Raw genomic sequence first — 19390 nt, forward strand, 5'->3', positions numbered from 1 at the left:
GAGAGGGATGTTGCTATGGAAACAGTTCGGACAAATGTAATTGTCTCCCTCCACCTTTGCAGGTCAAGGCAGCGGGCATTTCAGCTCCATAATCTCCCCGCCTGCTCTATATCTACTCACAGGCCTATGAGTGTATAATAGGTTTCCTGGATTGTGACTTACAAATATGCTGCATCATATACAGGGTGATTTCAAAACCTTTGTGCGTGCTGTGTGTGGCTGTGTGTATGTGCTCATATCTTATTTTGCACTAAAATGAGGTACTGCATCTTTACAAGCAAACCTGACAGCCAGACTTTCTGAGAAAAACTCAGAAATTGGTCATTTTAAGCTTCTATCCTTCAGTTTTGGGATGAAACCCTTTATAAAGTTTTGTCATCCATCCAACACCAGCACAGTCCAAAATACACTCAAGACCTCCTTAACATTTCCAACATTTTAGGACAAACAAGTTCAACTCAACAGCATTTTTGGACTTCTTCCACTTAACCGCCTCTCAGTGTCTCGTATTAATCAAAATATTTGATCAATATCAAATATGGATATATGGCACACATCTTTTTTAAAGGTATCAGGGAGAATAAATATTCTACATGAATAATTGCCTTCATGATTTATGATTGATTATGTATCTGTGGAATGTAGGTTTCGCCGAATAGCTCATTACAGAACAGTAACCAAACTGAAAAATCAGTAAAATCTGTGAACCTTCTGGTGAAACTTTGTGCTCAAAACAGCTTCATAACCAATAAATAACAAAGTGAAAAGTGCAACAAAAGCATTGACTCAAAGTAGCTTCACTCAGCTGTCTGACTTCATAGGGGTCAAGCGTCAAGTCAGAAATAACACAAGAAACTAATGAGTTCAGCCTCTTCGCCATTAAGGAGACTTGTGCACAGCTAGTCTTTATGTGCACGTGATGCTTCAGCAGAACAACACGCAGGGAGGCGTTAAAACCCGGCGGGGTATCAGCACGATGAAGAGTGAAACTCTGTTCTATCTGACGACATTACAGTTTACTGAAAGGAGTATTTTGTCAGACCTTGACTTTAAGTGAGAGCTGTATGTTGTTCCATATTCCACATATAAACACGGAGTGGACAAAATACTTGAAACACTTCCAAATATACTGTAATGCAGTGCACCGCAACATGCAGCCTTAATTAAAAATCAACACGAAGGCAGGATGAATGGCTGTTGCATTGGATTGCAGGACAGTGTTATTTCATCTGATATATTTACATCTGAACGTTACCATGGAGAAAAGACTGTAATTCTTATAACTACGCCATAAAGATGGTACCACAAATACTGTGCGCGGTCCGTAAATAATAGATTTTCGTAGATTACATATATTTCAGAGGCCTCACAGCTCTAAAGAGATGCAACTCTGCAGGTTGAACACGTTAATTTTGGTAAAACACAGGCATACATCAATAGTCAAACATCCAGGTGTATCTGTGATCGTGTGTCACTTCATAAAAAGCACATAACATCTGCTCATGTTGTCGTCTGTGTAAGCCACCAAACCAGAACTGCTGTGAGCAGTATTTTCTGTGAATAAATGTAATTTCATGCATGGAGAACCAAGATAAGAAAAATCTATTACGAAGTTAAAAAAAAAAGAAAAAAAGCCAAACAGATGTGTGATAATGGGCTCGAATTACGAGGACGTTGTCTTTGCTTGTTGACTCACGCTCTGCTGTGATCATCTCAAAGACGTCAAAGAAAATCAGAATACATCACATCTCTGCCAAGTCTGTGCTTTAACGCCAAAGATGAGAGGAAAACAAAATGTAAATTTCTAATATCAATGTTTCATCAATCAAAACTTGAGCTGGACGCATGAGAAGAATCTATAATAAATGTTTTTTAGATCACAGCCTCAGTGGAGACGGAGAGAAGTGCAGCTGCGAAGATAAAACAAGACAAAGGAAAGATACGTGTTCTGAATATCCTTTATTTCTTCGATGCTGATGGCATCTCAGAGAGTTATGACAATTGGTTTAATTCTGTACAAACCCCCCCCCCCCAACAAAACCAACAAAGTCAAGCTGTGCTGAGTTTCTGCATTTCAATATAATTAAAGTGAAGCAGTGTGAAAGGAGAGTGACAAACTGAGGCGTGAAATGTGACAACAATCCCTTCTGAACTCATCACGAAGGCCAGCGCTTGAGCGTGCTGCACGTTTCGCCTACGAGATCCTCAAACGACGAGGCGACCGCAGCCTTAATGACCAAAAAACAGCGGCCGCAAACTTGATTTAATCTGTCAAAGCCTTGAAAGATGCAACAAGAAAGTTGTTTGTCTTTGAGGCAAAAAAACGCTGCAGATCTGCAAAGAGCTGCTAACGATGCGGTTATCAATATGCGAGGCTGATTTATCAGATATCTGACAGCAGCCACTCGTGGTCGACTGACGACTCCAGCGGTGCTAGTCCACTGACCGCAAGTACAGAGCGGCAGTTTGTAATTATGGCAAGGAATTTCTTATCATCATTAAACATGAAGTTAACTGTTGTGTGATTCATTTGTGGTTACGTGTTCCAGCACTCTGCTGCCTCAAAGAGACAAAGAGTAAAATCAATCAATAATCAAGTCTATTAAATGTCTTTTTTTTTTGGCCTTGTTGCTTGACAAATGACCAAAATAACTGGCAAGTCTTTGAAACTGAATAATGGTCTCAGCTGCACTGTTTCAGGTCTGCATTGCCTCAAGATGTTGACAGTATCGTAAGCTTCAGGGAGAAACAGCTCAGTTTTGACTCAGGTCTTTGTGGCTGCACTGTGAAGCTTTTCCTCCATTTTCAATATCACAGAAGTTTCCTGCTTTGTTGTTGTTGTTGTTGTCGTCACAGTTCGTGTCATTTCACCTTCTCGCCAGCTAAAAAGCATCAGTCGCTCAGCAGCTGCGTGTTTCAGCGCTCTTTTTTAGACCCGTGCAACTGTTCGGCACGCCACATGAAAGCGAAAAACGGGTGCGCCGATGTGACGCCATGACGGCGACGGTGAGTGATGTGGTGAAAGATGGCACGTTTCTTCCAGTGAAGCTCGGAAGACATGAACAGACATCTAAATGTTTAGAGCTCAACTCGACGAGAGAAAAAAGAGGAAGCAACGACACACGAAACCAAAACAAGAGTGACTGAAGATCAACAAAACTTTTACATTTGAGTCATCACTGCACAACACGACCTTCAGATCCGTAGCACGGCGTGTTAAGTCCTATGTAACTGATATTGTATTACTGCAGCAAGGTGATGTAACCTCACATTATTACATGTTTTATTTTCAGTGATTTTGTCAAAACACTAAATGTCAATGAAATTATTTCAATTGAAACTGGAGCCTTTTGATTAGTAACACTACATTTATTACTTTCATTCAACAGTTTCTGCAAAGATGAAGCAATCAGGAGTCTTAAATCTGCCATTTACAGGTTCAAACGATTCTTTTTTTCTTAAATTTAATGCTCAAGAATCATGTTTTCTACATTTTCTCCCACTTCAAAAAACTGCAGGTCCGCCAGTGGTGTGATCAAAGCACGATGACCAGCAAAGTCTACTTAACGCTACCATTACCTGTCCAAACTATTACAGAGATTATACGCCAGGTGCAGAAGGTAAACTGCTCAGCGATGCTGTTGTAGAAACACAGAGAGGTTGGTTTGGTCCACGTGAGGCAAGCAAAGTCACATTTCTGAGTTAAATTATAGAAAAGGTGCTTAAGAGAAGAATTTGGAGTTCTGCTCAAGCAGCACCTGAGCAAACGTGTACAGCTGCTGTTCTGTAGTGGAGAACAAGTGTCAGGTCCAGCCCATCTCACCCAGGACTAAAGAGTCCAAGAGCTCAGCGGTGTGAGGAGAGCAGATGAAGACTCATCTAAAGAGGAGACCCTCAACTCATCTGACACATCAACCCACCAGTCAGACGATGAGATCACTTCCTGAATCTGTTCATCCCGTTACGTTAGCGGATGATATTTCACGACATTTCACTGTTAACGAGTCCTCTTCAACCAGCGGCGGACACGCTGCCGGCCTGCCCTCAGCCTCTGCCGTCCCCACTGCTCAGCAGCTGCTGCTTCTGCTGAAGTGCCTTGAAACATCTGATTATCTCTCATCAGCGGCACCAATGGGGAGTCCACTGACACATTTTCTGCCATTTAATTGTCTTGAAACATCCCACTCCCAGACAGCCGCGGCCTCTCAGGAAAGCTGCACTGAAACATTTCAGAGGTGGGAAAACACCAGCCCACTGTTGACTTGTTTTGGGTGGGGGTGGGGGGTACTGGAGTGCTTTTGGCCACCCAAACTATCAGTAAATGTTCACTGAAGGTCTTGTTCTGCCCTGAAAAATTGGCCTTGTCATTGAAATGAAGGTGAAAGTGTTACGGCCCTGCACAGACTCCTACTGTGGCAGCCTGATCTGAAACATTTCATTAATCTTCCTGAATGCTGCCTCCCGGCCAGCGACAGCCTCAGTGGGAGTGCACTCAGAAGCATTTCATCAGGCCCCCCCCCCCCCCGATCACACCTCTCCAGGCAATCGACGCCGCAATGAAATCTGACCCGACACATGTAATTACGGTTTTGCCGCCTCCTCCGAAGCCCGAGCCCTGAGACTGAGCGGGCAAGAGGTTTGTGAAGCAGCTGTGAGAGCGCTGCGTCACAAATCCTCAAACCCGGATGTGAGAATTGAACTCTTTTCCCGCCCTCGCCAGCTGCCGTTGAGGTAAGAAAAAAAGCTTTCTGCAATCAAAAGTGTGGATTTCTGAAGGAAATAAACATTTAAGGGAAGAAAATGTGGCAACCTGAAAGTCTAAACTGAACCTCCGCTCATATCAGCGACACCCGCAGTGGAAGTCTGCGTTGGGGTCCTTCAGGAGCTTCTTGCGGTCCACGTGCAGACAGTCTATGTGGTACCAGGCGTCGCACACGTCGCACTGGATCCACTGCACCGTGTCCTGCTGGGGCAAGCGGCAGCGCGGCGCCGCGCACGGCTCCACCGCCCCGGCGGCCACCTCCTCGTCTTCCTCGTCCTCGTCGTCGTCCTCGTCGGAGGAGGACGAGGAGGAGCCGGAGGAGGAGGAGGCCGAGGAGGTGGAAGAGGAGGACGAGGAGGACGGAGAGGGCAGGGAAGGCCGGGGAGGGAGAGGGTGCTTCCTGGGGCGGCCTCGGCGCTTGCTGCAAGGAGGAAAGAGGAGGAGGAGGAAGAGGAGAGAGATCAGGGGAAGAAAAGGAAGGGAAAAGGTGTTTAATGTTTATTTTTAATACCCAAAAATGTCTCACTGTGTCCTTATCTGTTAGACTCCTGGTTATATCAGCCATTAGCTCACAATTAACCTGATTATGTATAAATATCCACACACTGACATCAGCTGTGACAAATATGCAAAAGAAGTCTGGCTTCTCCTTTGCACACTGGCTTTGATGTGAAACTTAGGAGGAACATTTAGTGTGATAATACAAAACTGAACTGCAAGGTGGTGTCAGGTTTGATCATTTGCAGCCTTCTTCTCTCCCTGTCAGACACTTCTGGCTTTATTAGCGTTGCAAAAAAAAACTCTGCCTGAAAACTTTGTGACACACTGAAGGCCGCTCTGTGGAACATTCCTGACTTCGGTAACTACCAGGGGTGGTGGGACAAACACATAGCGTCAGAATAGTCTTAAAAGGTGCAATAATCACCGAAAAATTCTAATTAAGGAGCTTTTGTGGTTGGTGGCAGAGACAGATTGTCACGAATCCAGCTCAACATCTTACATTGTTGGATGGTGAAATCTGTTGAACTGCATCCTGCTTCGGTCCTCCGTGCGGATCCTCACAGAAGGCGAGGCCAGGCTGTAGTTCTCCCCTCCGACCACCAGAGGGGAGAAAACCGGAGAGCTGTGAGCCCTCCGCCTGCCTCTCTGCGCCGCTGGAGAACTGTGTGCAGGCTTCTGTTGGCGGAATGCGGCGATGTTGCCGTGCATCACCGTCTGGACCCGGTGCACTGTCTGCACTTCCTGCTTGTGAACAGCAGCGTTGGTGAATGACGCCTGGAGGAGGTGGTGGTGGTTGTTGTTGAGTCTGCTATTCGTCATGGCGCCATGGAAACTGCCGATGGTCCTGATGCCGACGGGGAAGGGCTTGGCCTCCAGCGGCCGCCGGACATCACTGTGGCTCTTGGGCTGCAGCGGCAGCGGAGGAGGAGAGCTGAAACCCTCCGACTCGGACTTGTAGAGCCGCCGCCTCTTCTTCCCCCTCGCTCTCTGTTCATCCTCCACAACTCCTGCTGGAGCTGAACGACATCGAAATGAGATTATTGTCAGTAGTGATCACATCCACACTCCTCTTCACAGTGAAATCAATGTTTCCAGCACATTTTTAGAAGCCTGAATTTTCTTTATCTGAACTTCTAACTAGCTAACCACAACTTCCACTTTGAATGTATTCTCATTTTCACCCACTTGCTCTTTTCAGGGGTGCAAACAGATGACGATGAACACTTTTCTGCCTAAAAACTAAAAGGATGACCAATGCACAGCAACAAAGCCCCTTCCCATCATGCACACTGCACTTTTCTATACAAGCTATGCTCCAGCGCCACATAAAAGCCTGTCAGGGACATTCAGGCCTATTATATGTAGCTGCTGTATTGTGAAGTCATGACTCGCCCTACTCTGCTTCTGATTGGCTTGTACTATTGTTTTAAAACCTGATGATTTTACGTTAATTTTGTCAGTCTGCGCAAAAACTGAGATCCTCTTTTACATGCGTCTTCATTAGCAGTGTTAAAAAACAGGTGTTTTAAACAGGTGTCCTTCTGCAGCCTCTGCAGCTTGCAGAAAGCTCAGGAAGCGAAGTGTGCAGTTTCGCTCAGCCTCACCTCCTCGACGTCGGGGCTCGTCCGAGCTGTCGTCCTCGAGGAGCACCGTGTGAGCAGACTTCCTCCTGCTCCTGGAGGTCGACTGGAGGGACTTCGTCGAGGGCACCGAAGCGGCAGAGGAGAATGATGGGGGTGTGGAGGGCGGGAGCACAGAGGAGAAGCCCATGGCCAGAGGAGGTGAGGAGGAGGAGCCGGGGTCCGAGGCGGTTCCCTCGTGGCTGTGGCTCCTCTTGAAGGTCCAGGCGCTGCCCTTCATCTTGCTCAGGCTGCCGATGGAGTTGAGGATGACGGTGGCCCGGTGCATGGACAGCTTGGACAGGTCCAGGTTGGCGGCCACCTTGCGGTCTAGATTGGTTCTGATCCGGTTCTGTAAGTCTGAGGAGAAGGTGCCCGCCTAGCAAACAAGATATAAATACAGGAATTAGAACTTATTGAGCTGGTATTGCTCATTAGGCAGAATTATTTTTCTAAAATGAATCTCTGAGTATTTAAAAACAACAACAAAGACTACCTTTGGAATTGTGATAGCATCAAAGTCGAGCGGGCGGACTTTGACCTTCTGGAAGAGGAAGTAGAACTCGGGGCTCCCTGGAGCCGTCTGGCCACCGAAGGTCAGCGTGTCGCCGTCTGAGAGCTCCCACTGGATGCCAGGCTGGAGGCGAACCTCATTGACCCAGGTGCCTAGCAACAAGAGGCCACAGGAGATGAAGATTTTTTTTTTTAAACTGCTGCTACTGGAATTTTGACATTTAACGTGCTTAGAGACTCTCATTCGGTCCCGTTGACGTACAAGTGGTAGGAAACTCTTCTCAAAGTCACACAATCAGTCTCTGCAGTCGAAGGCGATGTCACCTTATCACTTTTCAGAACTTTTTAATGTATGAGAGTCTGACAACCAAGACAGTATAAATCAAGCGAGCGGCGCCTCAAAATAAAGTCGTTTGTTGACTATCAGTGTGTTTACAGCTTCCAGAATTGCAGCAAAATGTAAAACAGTCTGTGAAATGGACCCAGAATTGAGGAGCTGGAAGGGTACGAGGCAATCAAACGGCCATGACGGCACAGCACAAAATGAGAAATGCACAGTGAATACTAAAATGTAATTTTAATAGCAGCAATGAAAAATGTGTGAAACAGACTGTGAAATTACTTGAAAAATTAGACAGTGAGGGCGCAGTTTAGATTCGCAGCCTGTCAGACACAGTTCACCGGCCTTAAGAGAAGACTTTCACTCTCAATCTACTCCTTCCTCGCCTTGTGCCGCTTCCTCTGCACTTCAGGTTGCACTTAAGACTGTTAGCAAAGCGAGGCAGTAAGGTGTAAAACCTCTGACCTCCTGCACACACGACGGAAGGTCGTTTTCCTCTTGTGTCTGCCGCCTACTTACAGACATCATCTCCTCTTAATCGTAATTTTGCCTCAACACTTGACTGATTTTCATCCAGAGCTGACGACGTCTGAATGACCGCTTGATGGCTTATAGGCCCTTAAAGTGATGTCTCAAAACTCATGTTTCTGCATAGTCTTGTGTTATCTTTTCATTTCTTTCAAATGGGGCTGAAACTCAAGTTTATTTTTCATTTCTGATTATTCTCTTGATTCATCAGTGAAGAATTTTAAGTCACAAAATTGTGAAAAAACATCCGCTGCGAGTTAGTTCCTAAAGGCCAAGGTGACATTTTCAAATAGTGTGTTTTCAACAGCAAGTCTATCACTCTATAATCAACTATGCAATTAAATCAGCTAATTGTTTCATCTCTGCTGCTTAAACATTATGCTTCTTTGGTCTAGCTGGTGTAAAGGACAGCGTTACATACATAAAGATTTACTTCTCAGTCTCTGAGCCTTTGGGTTAGGACACCATCATCTCATAGGCAGATAACTTTGCAAGAGATTGTCAAGATTAATATTTCTATTATTAATATTTTCAACAAATGTAATAATCTTGATTACAGACATCCTGGCAATGAAGCAACTTGAATTAATGAGTGGACGAAGAGCTCACTGGGCTGAATCCTACGCTACGTCCTTCCCAGTCAGCAGACCTCAGCCTTACTGGACATTTGTGGGAGTTTTTGGACTGACGTGTTTGAAGGCGCTCCCCACCATCACCATCATCATCATCATCAAAACGCCACATGAGGGAATACAGCGTGTTTAGGAAGAACGGTGTTAATGGCAGGCGGAGTCATGCTTTGTGTTCCAATTCACAGAGAATGAATCAGGGTCGAAGATCAGGAAAAGTTAAGATGGTCTGTAATTACCTCCTTATAATCACTATCTAACTCTGATTTTTTTGTAACAAATCTCATTAGGAGGATTAAATGCTTCTCAAAAGGCTCGGAAAGTTCTGCAACCAAAAATGAGATATAAGTCCTTAAAGTTGAGGTTTCAGGGATGCATTTAATTCCCAATGTGGCTGTTTGTGTGCATCTGAGGCTTCACCTTCACTGCACATCTGCAGCTGTGTTTGGGCAGTTAATAGCAGTGTGTGTGTGTGTGTGTGTGTGTGTGTGTGTTTGCATATATATGTGTGTGTGTGTGATGGTGTGTGGAGCTCAGCTGCTGTCAGGCTGCAGCTGTTTGTTTTGGTATTCCTGTCAATCACTCATCAGAAGACTCTGTGTGTGTGTGTGTGTGTATGTGTGTGTTACAGCGTGTTTCACCTGTCTACAATATTAAGTATTAGTATTCCTGTCGATCCAAATGTGTGTGGGCCCAGGTCTGCTTTAAATCTACATTTTTATTTGTCACACAGGTGAGTGTGTTCCTCGTGCACATGATTATTTCTTGTAAGCAGGCGTCACTCTGCCTCTTCTTCTCTTCCTCACTGTACAGGAGTGTGAGTGAGTCTCATTTGGTGTGTAGTTGTAGATGTGTGTGTGAGACTCGCTCACCGTGACTGCTCCTGTCCTTGATGTGGACCCTCCAGCCCTCCTCCTGCGGCGCCGCGTCACCTCCGCTCACCTCCTTCTCCGCGCGCAGCTCGGCGTGGATCCGGGACACCGACGTGGAGTCCAGAGTGACGTCGCAGAGCTCCGCCGCCCGGCCCAGGCGGAACACCGAGTGGCTCAGCGCCGGCCTGAAGGTGTACAGGTCCCGCGCTGAGTCGCCAGCCGACAAACCGATCCGAAGTAACTGGAAGCATGGCTGCACCCCGGACAGCATGACTGAAGGGTTTGATTGTCTGCCACCTCCGAGCCCTCACCTGCCCCACCTGATCTGCGACAGGCCCTGACTTACAGGAGGCTGCGACCCATACTGAGACAGAACTCTTTGCTACAGGACAGAAGTTAAACTGAAGGCATTTGGCTCTGGCCAAAGAGTGCTGACTGCAAACATAAAGCTGTAATGCAAGACTGAAAATCCCAGACACACCTGAAAGCACCGAGCGTGAAGGTTAAAGGCAGGTGCAGCAGCTTTCTGCAGCAGATGTTTGCATTAATATAGCAATCTGATGGCTTGTTGTGTCCTGGTGCGAACACATGAATAAATGATGAGGATATAAGAGGTCGGGATAAGCTGGTGAAGTGTGGAAATGAGCTTCTGCACACTGTTATGAGCTCAACCTCAAACAGGCTAAATCCCCCATAGAGAGGGAGGCTATAAAACGGTGGATTTGAGAATAGAGAGCCTCAGCAACGTGGACAGCCTGTGTGTTACTGTGCTGCTAATACGAAAGGTGCAGTCAACATTAAAACCGTGAAAAGCAAACCTGCCAGAAAACCTGACAGCCGTGACTCTCAGAGTTCTGACGTTTAATATTTCCAGGTGTGAACAGCTGTCACCTGAGTGTGTGTGTGTGTGTGTGTGTGAGATTAAAATCCTCGGATCCTGACATCAATTGACATCAGCCGTCTCACAGGTGGGAAGCCTGACAGGGTGTAACTGTCTGATCTGAAAGAAAACAACAGAAAAATCCTTGAAACACAAAAGGATTTTTGCTTAATTGCTCTACTTAGTGTCTGAAAAACAGCTTAGACTTTATAAATATAATTTACTTGACACTTCAGACGACATGAAAGCAAAAATACGATGCTAAATTTACAACAGAACATAAAAAGTGTCACTCTTAACGTTTGCAGGGCGCACCGCATGCCGTGCATCAGCTGCATGTAGTGCCGCTGACAAATCATGGGATCACGACACAAAGCCAGAAACAATAACCAGCAGAAGTGAACGGCTTGTTGTCAAAAAATAAACCTTTTTTTGCAACAATAACCGCATCTACACTCGTGTAATCTGCTCATTTACTCAAGCACACAGGCTGATTGATGTTAGCATAAGATCAATAAGAGCACCGAGATATCGCGGTGCTGCCTTTTAGCTTGTCAGTCACAAACAGGATCAAGCTAGCGGACGTTAGTTCCTTGTACGACAGAGACAAAGTCAAAGCTGCCACTTACAGCAATAACAGAGCTTCGCGCCGAGTCGGTGTGAAAATACTCCTCACACACCGTCGACTGCTGCCTCCCGAACCTTTGGTAAACGTTGCTGTTTGTGCGGGAGTTTATCGCCGTTGTTCGTCGGGCTCCGGTGCGGCTTTTCGCCTTCTTTCCTCCCAGGAGGAAGTCCTTTGAAATTTGGCGCGCCACTCCCGGGGCTTCCTTGCGCTAGAACCGACGTCATTTCCTGCTCCGCCCCGATTGGCTGGCGGCCAGGGCGCGTTCAGCGGGAGCAGGACGGGCCTGTCAGGGCAGATCTGGAGCAGACGGTGTCACTGGGACTAGATAGTAAACAGCCTCCCAGTGCTTTTAGTAGCAGCATGGAGTTCAGTGGTGGAATGTAACTAAGTACATTTACTCAAGGACTGTACTTAATTTGAGGTACTTGTACTTTAAACTTTTACAGTTGTAATTTATTGATCCGTTTGTTCTTATTTGCACCTTTATTGTTCTTGTTCTTCCTATTGTTCTTATTTGCACCCTTATTGTTCTTATTTTGCACCTTATTGTTCCTATTGTTCTTATTTGCACCTCCAATTGCTGTTTGCAACCCACCCTTGCGTGTTCTGAAGAGCTTCTGTAAGAGTGAATTTCTCCACTGTGAGATCAATAAAGTCTTAAAGTCTTATCTTTACTTGAGTCTTTTCTTTTTATGCAACTTTTAACTTCCGCTCGGCCTACATCTTAATATGGCGAATATGGCGGTTTTCACTCCTCTACATTTGCGTGACAATTTAGTTACTAGTTACTTTTCAGATTACAATTTGTCAGACTTTCCTGATCAGTGAAAACCACATATCTCCAAATTTGGTGATTTTGAATTTGAATTTTGTAGGATGGGGTGCTCCTTCATGTCTTGAGAAGATTCCCCTGACTAAACTCTTTAAAAAGCCTCCTGGATCAGCTAGAAAATGCATCGTCACAAAGGTGAAAACAAGCTGTTTTTCTGAGCTCATCAAACTTTTTAGAGATGCGTGGTTCTCACAGGACAGTAATGCTACAAACATGTGATGAGCCTATAGAATATGATGCATTGCTGCAGATTAAACTAGCCAACAGTATGTAAAGTAGTTCAAATGAGCACAAACATACACGTCAATGCAGCAGTAATATTAATCCAAAAACATCATGTTCAAATACTGTTTAATACACTGACAGGAACCATTGTACTGCAGAATGAGTACTTTTACTTTAGATACTTCAAGTAAATTTTACTGATCAGTGACTTGAGTAAGGTTTTGAATGCAGGACTTTTAGTTGCAGTGGAATATTTGCATGTTTTTACTTAAAACATTGAGAACGCATCTCAAAAAAGTTTCATGAGCTCAGAAAAACAGCCTATTTTCAGCTTTGGGAAGATGCATTTTCCAGCCTCCAAGAGGCTTTTTAAAGAGTTTATTCAGCTGAAGAAGGAGGAGGATTTTCTCAAGCCACAAAGGAACACTACATCTTTCAGTTTATCAGAATCAAAATCAATAAAAAAAAAAAAAAAAAATCTGCCCTGGACAGGAAAGGTATGAAAATTTCTAATCTGAAAAGTAACTGGTAGCTAAAGCTGTCAGACAAACGTAGTGAAGCAAAAAGTACAACATTTGAGATGTAATGGAGTAGAAGTATAAAACTGCATAAAATGTGAATACTCAAGTACAAGTATCTTAAATTTGTACTCAAGAACAGTACTTAAGTTACACTCCACAACTGCTTATTATAACTTCTACTTGCCTGTAGTTCTGGGTATATTTAAGTAATCTTAACGTTGAAGAGACCATAATGTGTCCTATAAACTGGTTTATCTGAGACTCTGAGATTTGCTCCAGACTATTTTTTTAGCTAAACAAGGTTTTCCGGCACGTTTTAGAAACACGTGCTAATATGTTACTGAAATTCAAATGGAAAATACTTGAGCGTGCATGAATAAAATGCAAAGAGCATCAAAAACAGGGACGCAAAAAAAATAAACCTTTTGATTCACCCGCTGATGAAAAGTCATTTAATTGGAATTATTCATTCATTACAGAAAAAAGAGAAGCTTTACAAAAGTGTGTGCAGGATGCCAAAAGGTCTCATATAATACTGGTATATAAATAATCAGGGATTTGTTCTTCAAGCAAACAGGGGGCGTGGTCGCTTGTTCATGGCAGTGCCGTGAAGTATCATTAGAGTCAATGATTACCCAGCTTTGGGAAAACAACACATGAGATCTGAATTCTTTGATATGAGGCGTTCGACTTTCATGCAGACGAACCAGATTTTCTGCTAAAACATAGATAGACTGTGATGTCTCCTGGCAAATACCTGATTTCACTCACAACCTAAACTGGCTCTATGCTGAGGAATGCACACTCCAGTGCTTCAGCGCTTACTGTGTAGGTTTGATCAATGACAATACGTCAGAATTCACACAGATTTTACAAACAGACCCAAACTATCTTGACTTTTCGATATAACCTCTCACATCTAATGACCTGAGCATCAACTACACGCTTAACTTCTACGTCAGCCAGCTACATGATTCTCTTCTGCTCCACACAGACATCCCTGCCTGTCTTACACGATAAAACCAAAATAAGACAAAACAACGTTACGATTTCATGATTAAAACCAGCATCATCATGGAAATTAAGCAGTAATTACTTATTACTGTGATCATGTGCAGATACATTTTGAGATCAAGGTAAAAGGGGAGGTGATTTTTTTCTCATGTAAAAGCCTTTTTTTAGTTGCATTTCTGCAGGAGCAACAGCAGGAATATTGACAGTGACAATACTTCGTCTGCCTGAGTCACGGGCTAAAACAAGCAAGGGGATCTAATTTAGCCTCATGAGCCATCCTGACTTTGGGGTTTCCCAAAAACTAGGACAGTGTTTGCAAACCACTAGTAGTTGTAGGAGTGTGAATGTAATATTTAATCCATAGAAATTGATGCAAACTTTAATGCCCCTTAGAATGAGATGATGCATGTCCGTTTTGAATCTTCGAGGTTAAGAATTGAAGTCAGTGCACATTATATCAGAAGTGATGTTAAAGGAGAGTACCAGTGTCATTTGAAAATAATAATAGTAATAAAATCTTTAATGCATGCCATTTGATTGGTCTTACATCAAAGGTTAATGTGTCCCAACAAAGATGCCTTACTTAAAAAAAATTAATGCTATGTGACAAAAGTTCTATTTTAGTTGAAAACTAAAAACTAAATACCATGAAATAACAATAAAATTAGAAAATGGAGGCTTCAGGTTTTTATACTTCAAAGATTTATCGCGTGTTTTTTGCTGCAAAATACTGAATGGCAGCAAATATCTTCTACTGAAGGAAAACAAGCTTCCCTGTTTCAAGCTACGCTAACTGTGCTGACACCAACAAGAGCTAAAAACACCCCATATGGATGGAAGCAACCTTTAAAAACACCAGTATTCTCCTTCAACCGTCACTCTCTGCCGAAAGCCAGCACTGAAGGGTGATACGGAGCGTCAGGAGGATCACGGGAAACCAGGGCCAGACCTCGGCGACAAGGTCAGGATGGACTCGGGAGCTTTTGCAGAAAAGTGCAATTCATATTTTTTACTGTGATTATGAGCTATCAGCATCGCGCCTGCTGTCCCACAAGCAAATCTACAGGTCAGCATGCTGCAGTTACACTAACTCTTAGGTATACACTGGGACAGCAGATATAGGCTATAATATCAGAGTAAGCACATTAATAGCGAGAGAAGTCTTTTTGGTGCTAAATGTGATGCTACAAAAAGTCAAGCACGTTCATTCATTCAAAGGAGGGGTGATTTTTTCTCCAAATGCACTTGTCTAGTTTGAAATGACACATGTTCGTCCCACAGTAATTATATGAAAAGTAGTAGTGTTTTTTTTTTCTTGTATAAAAAACATTCTCAGGTGCTGGGAGCATCGCGGTGGGGGGACACATGTGCGACTTAAACGCTCTTAATACATTTCTGAATCAACTCTAAATGCAGCCCAGAGTAGAAGTGCTGCCGAACTGGGATCAGCTTGTCCAAAAGAAAACCCACCTGATGTGAAACTGTGTGTTCCTTATTGATAAAAGATGTTCTTACACTATAGAGTGAGCTCGGAGTGACAAAGACCAGTGGTTTTCAATTATTTTCTCCAATGATGTGTCATGAATCAAGGATAAGACTAAATTCAATCACAGTCGGAGCCACTGAATTGCGCTGGAGTGAATGAAAATTAATTGATCTTCATTGTCGGAAACTGCAGTCGACAGTTCTCCTGTTGTTGGAACTTCCAGCGCGATCAGAGGTATTGGCAAACTGTGACACCGCAGGCGTCATTTCATGGTTTTTCATTATGTTCTTTGGAATTACGGAGAATAGTAGATTAACAGAGGAGCAAATCTGCCGGAGGTGCAAGAACATTTTATGAAGTCTCAACCTGCCCACACACTGATCAGCACTTCTGTTCTGAGAGGCTTCGTGACTCCGATGTGTCATGAAACAGAAAACATCAGACAAGGTTGAATGACAGTAACTGAAATCCTTCCATAAAGCCTCCATCAGCTGTGATTGCCTGAATTTTAGCATTATTATTCCAACATGTCTTCTTAAAGGTGTGAATTTGCAGATGTAGCCTACTGCCCTGACATGGGGTCAAACTCTCTACACCCCACGTCTTTAAAGAAATATATGATGATGATTTGCTTCCTTATGTTGCATTACAGTTGGCAGAATGGGAAGAACAGGATTTATCCAGTATTCCAACTTTCTTGCACCCAAGAGGACTAACCTGCATCGCACAGGATACATGCTGTGATACATTTAATCACGTTATAGTGGCGATACGGTGCATCCAACACCAGATAAACAGTTTATAGCTCCTTTTTAATTAGCTGTAAGTGTTAATATGAGATTTTATTTAGATATACTGTAACTGCTGGCCCAAGTGCTCGTTATCATAAAACTCAGAGGCTGAAGTAAGCAGTTTTTCCCACTCGGCTGCTTGTAATTAGAGTCTGTACAATAGTTGGATTAAAAGATTTTTATCCGTTTGCCTACAGTAGATTTATCTGGGAGATGTTCAGCCACCCTGCCGCTACCAGACGTTCTCTTTATTGACATCAGAGCTTTCTTATTTACGTGTTGCATGTATGAACACATGCAGAAGTAGAAAATAAGACATTGTGGCTTCTTGAGCATTTAGCTTAGTATTACAGCAATTCTAGCTCCTTCACACACGTCTCTGATTTTTGGATGTATTTTGGGGCGGCTGGTGGGCATATTTTTCATGTTTTGACGGAGGCTGGCAGTTTCCTCCTGCAGTCTTTGTGCAAAGCAGCCAATTAACATTTTTATTGGGTGTTTTTTTTTTTAATTGTTCATAGTTTTACCACCAGTTTTAAATAGAACTGAGAGATGACCATAATGGTTTGTCATTTGGCTGCTGCTTTAATAAGCATTCACTGTTCTGGACTATAACAAGCTGATGTTCTGTCTTTCGCCTGTCTCGGTTCTGCTTTGTTGGCCTGAAATGAGTCTAAACAAGAATCGGTGATATGTCAAACAGTGCACCCCAGAGGTGACTACAGGTACTCCAACACAGCCGAAGCACATTTTAATGAAAGGATTTCACGCAGCATCACTGTGATCCAAACATGTAAACATGAGTTAGCCTGGAGAGACTTCCCGGCTGAAGGCATCTCCAGCCCTACGTGAGTTTTCTACCTACTGTGGATGAGTGGTTAAAGGATCAATGCAGCGTTTTGATAGTATAAAATCTTGCATAAGCCTTGCAGTAAGAAACATTACTATTGTCACACTATACACATGCAGACCACATATCTTTTATATTTACAACAGTGAAAAAGGGATGTTTAAGAGTGACTGGTGTTAGGGGGTTAGATGTGCTGTGTCAGGCTCCTCTTTCTGCCCGGTGGATGTTAGGGATGTGTCAGTGCCATCATCATTAATATTGCTTTAGATTTAACTGAAAATGCTTCGACCATCAGTTTGTCATTAGCCACATTCCTATCAGAGCACATTTGAATCAACCTGATATTTGCATCCCCCACAGTTCCAGTTTTAAGAGCCTTACTGCTCCCCCTTGTTAATTTATACATCTGTTTAAGTCAAGAAGTCCCTGCATGAGCAAAAGCACTGCGCTATAAAACAGCCATATAAAGTCAACAACTCAATGACATGTAAGTACGGTATTTCACACTCTCACGGCTCCTCTATACCTCTGCAGTAAATACAGACTCAATCAATACTACTTTTCCCTGAATAAGATGGAAGCTAGTTAGTCTATTTTTGCAGATCAAAAATGTATTTACAATAGCTGCTACTTTTTTTTTTTTTACCCCTTTTTTAATGTGAACCTTTTTCTTGTTTGAAAGGGGTCACGTGTTTAAATTTTGTGCTTTTCTTGTCCAGACACCAAAACATTTGCGTCTGACTGCTTTTAATAACCCTTGGCGGTATCGGCCGAACATCTTGCAGACACTCCGGGCTGACATCAAATCAGTTCCAGCATGAGGTAGCCATGCTGCTAACAGCTGTCAATGGAAACAATGACAGTGAGTCTAAATGGGACCACTGGGCCAGAGGGTGTGGATGTAGTGAGGATGCTGCTCTGGTCCCCTAAAGGTGTTACAATGCTGCACTCTTAGTGTGCGGGGGCTCTATGTCAGACTGTCTGGCCCTGTGGAGAGGGGACACGCTTGGACAGGTCTCGCTCTCATCCTGTGAAAAGTCTTTGGTGTAAATCAGTTTCCTGTGAGCTGAATTAGCCCACAGGCTTCGTCCACGGCAAGAAAAGGGAACTAATTAGTAAAAAGAAGTTGTTATGCCTGTGAGAGCTTAATCTAATTGACTCTGTTCCTGCTTCTTTTGAGATCTGTTTGAACTTGTGTCATGTCGCTGTTTCTACGCCCTCACCTGCATCCCTGTGGCCCATCGCTTCTGCCTTTCCTTTCTTTATTCTCCCACGAAATGTGTTTATTGTTGTTCAGCGTGTTAGTGAATGAGCCACTGCTGATTTACTCGTGTAAAAAGGAGACGCTTGAAAAAGAAAACTTAAAAAAAAAAAAAAAAAAGTAGGACCACAGATTTAATCCCCGGATGTCTGACGACATCTGTACCACATCCTGGGATGGGATTTATCTCACACATGCTTTAGAGCTCTTTATCGTAAACAAATCTAGAGTTCAATTACAAGGATTTGAATGCCGTAACATGGTCACAGACTAGCTGAGTACATTTAAACTGAAATACCTGTAAACATTTGACCTTCCTTATACTGATGGTTATGCAGATGTTGAGCCTTTGTAACACTGTTCAGTGTCAGTGTCACTGGCTTGTATGGTGGGCTTGGATTCACGAAGCAGCAAATGTACAGAGCCACTGTTTTTTAGTTACTGACTATTATTACTTTCACCATTAATTCAGGATTTTTATGCTCTGAAAATGTCCTCTTTTTCATGGACTGAAAGGAATCATGTTTCCATGCAATGGAGGTCTAATATTAGTGGTTGCTTTGTGTGAACCCTCCCCTCCACACACACACACACATTGAGTTTCATTTAGTCGGGGCTGCAGGCTGCGGCGTTATCACAGATTGATCCAACTGCGTCTATCCAGTCACTTCATTTTGGCAAACAACTGGGCTGCAATAATCAGAGCTCTGTCCGCTGGATGGAGGCTGAGATGAAAATAGGAGGCTTTAAATCATGCAAGCCTTTCATCTGTCCCCCGAATAGCAGAACAAGTACCCAGTTCCATCTCAGTCGTCTCTTTTATCGCCACTCGTCACTCCATGGTGTCTGTGAATCGGTGCTTCTGTGCAGAGAACAAGAATCCAATTATGTTCCCAGGAGCTGGTCCAAAAGCAGCAGAAGTGTTGCGCAGGATTCCTCGAATTTTATTTTGCTCTGATGGGGCTTGTGACAGCTCTGCTGGGGATCAAATAAAAACTGATTTCCACGGCTGTTGTTCTTGTGGGCGCTTTCTCTCGCGTTGATCATTAGCAGTGAGTGAGACGAGGTGGACGCTTCGACGTCTTCCAGCGTGGCAGATCTGACACCCAAGATATAAGAGGAAGGAAACCAACCAGCA

At 43.7% G+C, this 19390-nt stretch overlaps 1 protein-coding gene across 1 annotated transcript; it reads right to left on the reverse strand.

Annotated features, from left to right (window-relative positions):
* Positions 1 to 2563: 2563 nt before the first annotated feature.
* Positions 2564 to 11403, reverse strand: tcf19l (transcription factor 19 (SC1), like). The gene is made up of 6 exons (XM_041955550.1): positions 11274 to 11403; positions 9765 to 10764; positions 7379 to 7548; positions 6868 to 7261; positions 5763 to 6279; positions 2564 to 5183 (listed from the first exon to the last, which is right to left on the reverse strand). Exons 2-6 carry the CDS (start codon positions 10033 to 10035, stop codon positions 4841 to 4843), a joined length of 1695 nt encoding a protein of 564 aa, XP_041811484.1. The 5' UTR covers positions 10036 to 10764; positions 11274 to 11403; the 3' UTR covers positions 2564 to 4840.
* Between the last annotated feature and the right edge of the window lie 7987 nt (positions 11404 to 19390).

Source organism: Chelmon rostratus, chromosome 16 (assembly GCF_017976325.1).
Source record: "Chelmon rostratus isolate fCheRos1 chromosome 16, fCheRos1.pri, whole genome shotgun sequence".
Classification (NCBI taxonomy): domain Eukaryota; kingdom Metazoa; phylum Chordata; class Actinopteri; order Chaetodontiformes; family Chaetodontidae; genus Chelmon; species Chelmon rostratus.

Bases quoted from the DNA above. Each gene is read 5' to 3' on its own strand.
- tcf19l (XM_041955550.1), bottom strand. From the start codon at position 10,035: ATGCTGTCCGGGGTGCAGCCATGCTTCCAGTTACTTCGGATCGGTTTG. The intron at 6,280-6,867 runs GTGAGGCTGAGC...GATGTCGTTCAG, and splicing joins CGAGCCCCGACGTCGAGGAG to CTCCAGCAGGAGTTGTGGAG. The intron at 5,184-5,762 runs GTAAGATGTTGA...TCCTCCTTGCAG, and splicing joins AGATTTCACCATCCAACAAT to CAAGCGCCGAGGCCGCCCCA.